The sequence below is a fragment of the Protomyctophum parallelum genome, assembly GCF_964188405.1.
Source record: "Protomyctophum parallelum genome assembly, chromosome: 19".
Classification (NCBI taxonomy): Eukaryota; Metazoa; Chordata; class Actinopteri; order Myctophiformes; family Myctophidae; genus Protomyctophum; species Protomyctophum parallelum.
Genome location: NC_139717.1, coordinates 1,950,770 through 1,954,675, shown reverse-complemented (window position 1 = coordinate 1,954,675; position 3,906 = coordinate 1,950,770). Strand labels below are relative to the sequence as shown.

The following is a 3,906-nucleotide window of genomic DNA, read 5'->3' as shown; positions in this document are numbered from 1 at the left end:
TGGTGAGTGAGTGTGTGTGTGTGTGTGTGTGTGTGTGTGTGTGTGTGTGTGTGTGTGTGTGTGTGTGTGTGTGTGTGTGTGTGTGTGTGTGTGTGTGTGTGTGTGTGTGTGTGTGTGTGTGTGTGTGTGTGTGTGTGTGTGTGTTAGGGCTGACCTCGATTAGTCGAATAGTCGACTAATCGATCGGAACGGGTCTCAGTCGACTGACCACCTCTCAGTCGATGTTCGACAAAATATTATTGTATTATTCCACTAAAGGTCTGTGGGGGACATAAACACATTTGAACATGCTTTCTGACTGTCTTTAATCAATCTCCAATGTGCATGTGGAGTGTGTCTGCCTGTGTGGCAATGTGCCACCGCCTGTGACTTGAATCGCTGGCCTGATAGACTCCAGAATCTCAATCTCACCTGCTGTGCTCAATCTGGCTAATGACAAGCCTCTCATAGGGGATTCACACTGAGACGGACTGAATCTGTTTCATTGGAACCGTTTCCGAATACGGTTGCCTGGTCCCCGATGGCCATGATTCACATTACCCGAGATTCAACAGCGCACCCGGGTACACTTGCATTACACACTTTAATCCTCCTGATGACGGTGTGCTTGATGGCTGGCGCGCACGGACACTGACCATCAACTGTGCGACATTGTCTCAAATGAATCCAGACACACTGAATTGCATTGCCTCTTTGGCTTTTTGCCGTTATACTACTTGTCAGCCTCCCTGCTATTCACTGTGTCAGTCAGTTCTGTGCTCCAGTGTATTAGTTTGCTATGGATTCTACTTCAGCATTATTATTATTTTGTTTTACTTTGGAAACTGTGCCAAGCAAAGCCCAAGAGCCACGTGTAGTCCGCAGAATAAGATCAGCGCGGTGCTGCGCGTATAAGCAGATTCAACGGGAGAAGGGCGGCGTTGAGAAATGCGCTGGTGTTACGCATCGTGCAGAGGCTGTGTTTTTTTTGTTGACGCTTGGCTCGTCGACTGCATGAATTCACATTGGAACGATCCGTATCTGAATACACTTCAACGGTCCAGAGACCCTCCCCCCATGCGGTCCCGGGGACGGTTGGGCGATCCGCTCCCGGGAACGGTACGCATCATTCACACTACCACAACTTCTGCCAAGTGGTCCCGAGTGCGCACCCGGGACCATAGTGTGAATCCCCTATCAGTCAACTATCAGTCGACTAACAGCAAATTTATTCATATTAATTTCGACTATACAAATCCTTAGTCGGGGACAGCTCTAGTGTGTGTGTGTGTGTGTGTGTGTGTGTGTGTGTGTGTGTGTGTGTGTGTGTGTGTGTGTGTGTGTGTGTGTGTGTGTGTGTGTGTGTGTGTGCATTGACGACCTTGCAAAGGCTCAACTTATGTGTAGCATTTCATGTAGACGTCACACTCTGTATACGCATACATACTTAGTGTCATTATACAGACATATTATTCCTTTACTTTGTTTGTTTATTTGGACAGGACAATGAATGCATATTAACGGACGTCACATGGACGTAAATACACCGGATCATTATACTGTATTATATTATATTATTATTATTATATATAATTATACTGTAGCACAGTGGCTAATTTTCATCAGGAAACAGGAAACACAAAGCGGAAAAACAGACAGTCAAACAGTGGAATACATTTACATGACATTACATTAAGGGAACACAGCATGAAAAACAGACAGTCAAACAGTGGAATACATTTACATAACATTACATTAAGGGAACACAGCATTAAAAAAAAGAAATACACCTAAAATAATCATGAACGGTTGCAGCTTTGGTTTTCAAGCAACCATTTCTTCAGATTGTATTTAACCCATTCTGTTATGGGCATGACAGACAGGGTCCAGGGATCTCAGGTCAGAATGGGTTCATCAGACCAGTGTGTGTCCGGCAGAAAAATCGTATGAATCTGATCTCAGGTCAGAATGGGTTAAAAGAGGGAAATGTAGCACGGTCCGTTTCTACGCAGAGGAAGGGGCCATTCCACTGTTAGACAGACCTTAGGTTCCTGCGAGTTTACGTGTGATTCTTGATGCCTGTGTTTTATGTTCAGTATTTGATGCGTTACCTTGTGTTGTTCTTGCTTACTGTAAGTCAGTAAATGCTGTAACTGTAATAATTGTTGCAGGTGAAGGAGGATGACGACGATAGACTGACAGACAGCCATCTGGTAAGAGTTGTTTTAACACATTCTGGGCGGGAACCCCTTTTGGCGTTTTAGCATTATGCTATGCTTTAGCTATTGAAAAATAGCAGATCTATAAGCTCATAGCGCATAGCGCTACGAGCTTGTAGGTCTGATATTTTTGAAAAAGTCGAAGAACGACTGACATAGAAACATAGCTTTTTCAGAAAACTGTCACTTTCAAACAGACATTTTTAGAATCTGATCTCATGTCAAAATGGGTTAATATAACATCCTTCTTTTCACAGTACAGTCACAGTACAGTATAGTTAGTACTAATGTAACGATTCACTTCACAGTACAGTACAGTACAGTACAGTACAGTACAGTACAGTACAGTACAGTACAGTACAGTACAGTACAGTACAGTACAGTACAGTACAGTACAGTACAGTACAGTACAGTATAAGTGGTCCTGGTCAGTTCGGACGCATCAACAAGGAAAGAGTCAAGATGTGAATGAAGGAAATCCATCTAAGACATTATTCATTATTAATTATTATCATTATTAGTATTATTATTATTGAAGGGATACATTTTAACCCGATCTGTGCCCAAGACGTCTCCAGACATCCTATAGGAATGGTCCCATGGTGTGCCCAGGAACGCTGTATACGTTTCTACACGCCTTGGGAGAAGAAAAAACTAATTAATAATAATTGTTTTTGCTAAATGGGATGGGCAAACTGCCTCCCCCTGGCCAGCCGGGGCGCCTGATGGAGGGGAAAGGAACTGGTTGGAATAACGTGTTCCTTCCACGCGCTACGTCCAACCAGGGAAACTCCCCCCTGTCAGGTGTAAAGGAGCAACTTGGACACTCAGGCATGAAGGAAGCATGAGTTCAAGTCCGTTGCTCTCCCCTTGTCCCCCATATATGGGGACTAGGTTGGTCTCCCCTTGTCCCCCATATATGGGGACTAGGTTGGTCTCCCCTTGTCCCCCATATATGGGGACTAGGTTGGTCTCCCCTTGTCCCCCATGTATGGGGACTAGGTTGGTCTCCCCTTGTCCCCCATATATGGGGACTAGGTTGGTCTCCCCTTGTCCCCCATATATGGGGACTAGGTTGGTCTCCCCTTGTCCCCCATATATGGGGGACTAGGTTGGTGGAGGGTGTGTAGAGCCCAGGATCACATTAGATGATTGACACAGGGGGTGAAAAATGGGTTACAAAATCGTGGGATAAAAAATATATTAAGGAAAAAGAATGAAAGGGCGATGTGTTGACTCTCTCCCCCCTCTCCCCCCCCCCCCCCCTCCCCCCCAGGTCTACCTGCCCAAAGTGCTCCAAGCTGAGTCGTCCAATGACGGAGACTCAGAGAGGTCTCCCAAGTCCTACGGCTCCACCCACAACAGCCCCCCCAACGGCCCCAGTCCCGTCGACGACCCCCCCCTCGAACCCTGACCCCACAGCCCTACCCCCCTCGAACCCTGACCCCACAGAGCCCCCCCTCGAACCCTGACCCCACAGAGCCCCCCCTCGAACCCTGACCCCACAGAGCCCCCCCCTCGAACCCTGACCCCACAGAGCCCCCCCCCTCGAACCCTGACCCCACAGAGCCCCCCCTCGAACCCTGACCCCACAGAGCCCCCCCCCTCGAACCCTGACCCCACAGAGCCCCCCCCCTCGAACCCTGACCCCACAGAGCCCCCCCTCGAACCCTGAACCCCACAGAGCCCCCCCTCGAACCCTGACCCC

The 3,906-nt window shown here is 47.7% G+C and overlaps 1 protein-coding gene across 2 annotated transcripts in view; it reads left to right on the top strand.

Annotated features, from left to right (window-relative positions):
• Positions 1-3,681, top strand: part of tmem63a (transmembrane protein 63A) — a 66,792-nt gene extending 63,111 nt beyond the window's left edge. The window contains exons 20-22 of one of the 2 annotated variants that reach the window (XM_083789970.1): positions 1-2; positions 2,157-2,192; positions 3,475-3,681. The exon at positions 1-2 is cut by the window's left edge and continues 114 nt beyond it. In XM_083789970.1, the coding sequence (XP_083646096.1) occupies positions 1-2; positions 2,157-2,192; positions 3,475-3,612 (176 nt within the window). In that variant the 3' untranslated portion in view covers positions 3,613-3,681. Of the gene's footprint in view, positions 3-2,150; positions 2,193-3,474 lie in introns of both variants that reach the window. The other variant, XM_083789969.1, reaches the window with a different exon arrangement.
• Positions 3,682-3,906: the final 225 nt, after the last annotated feature.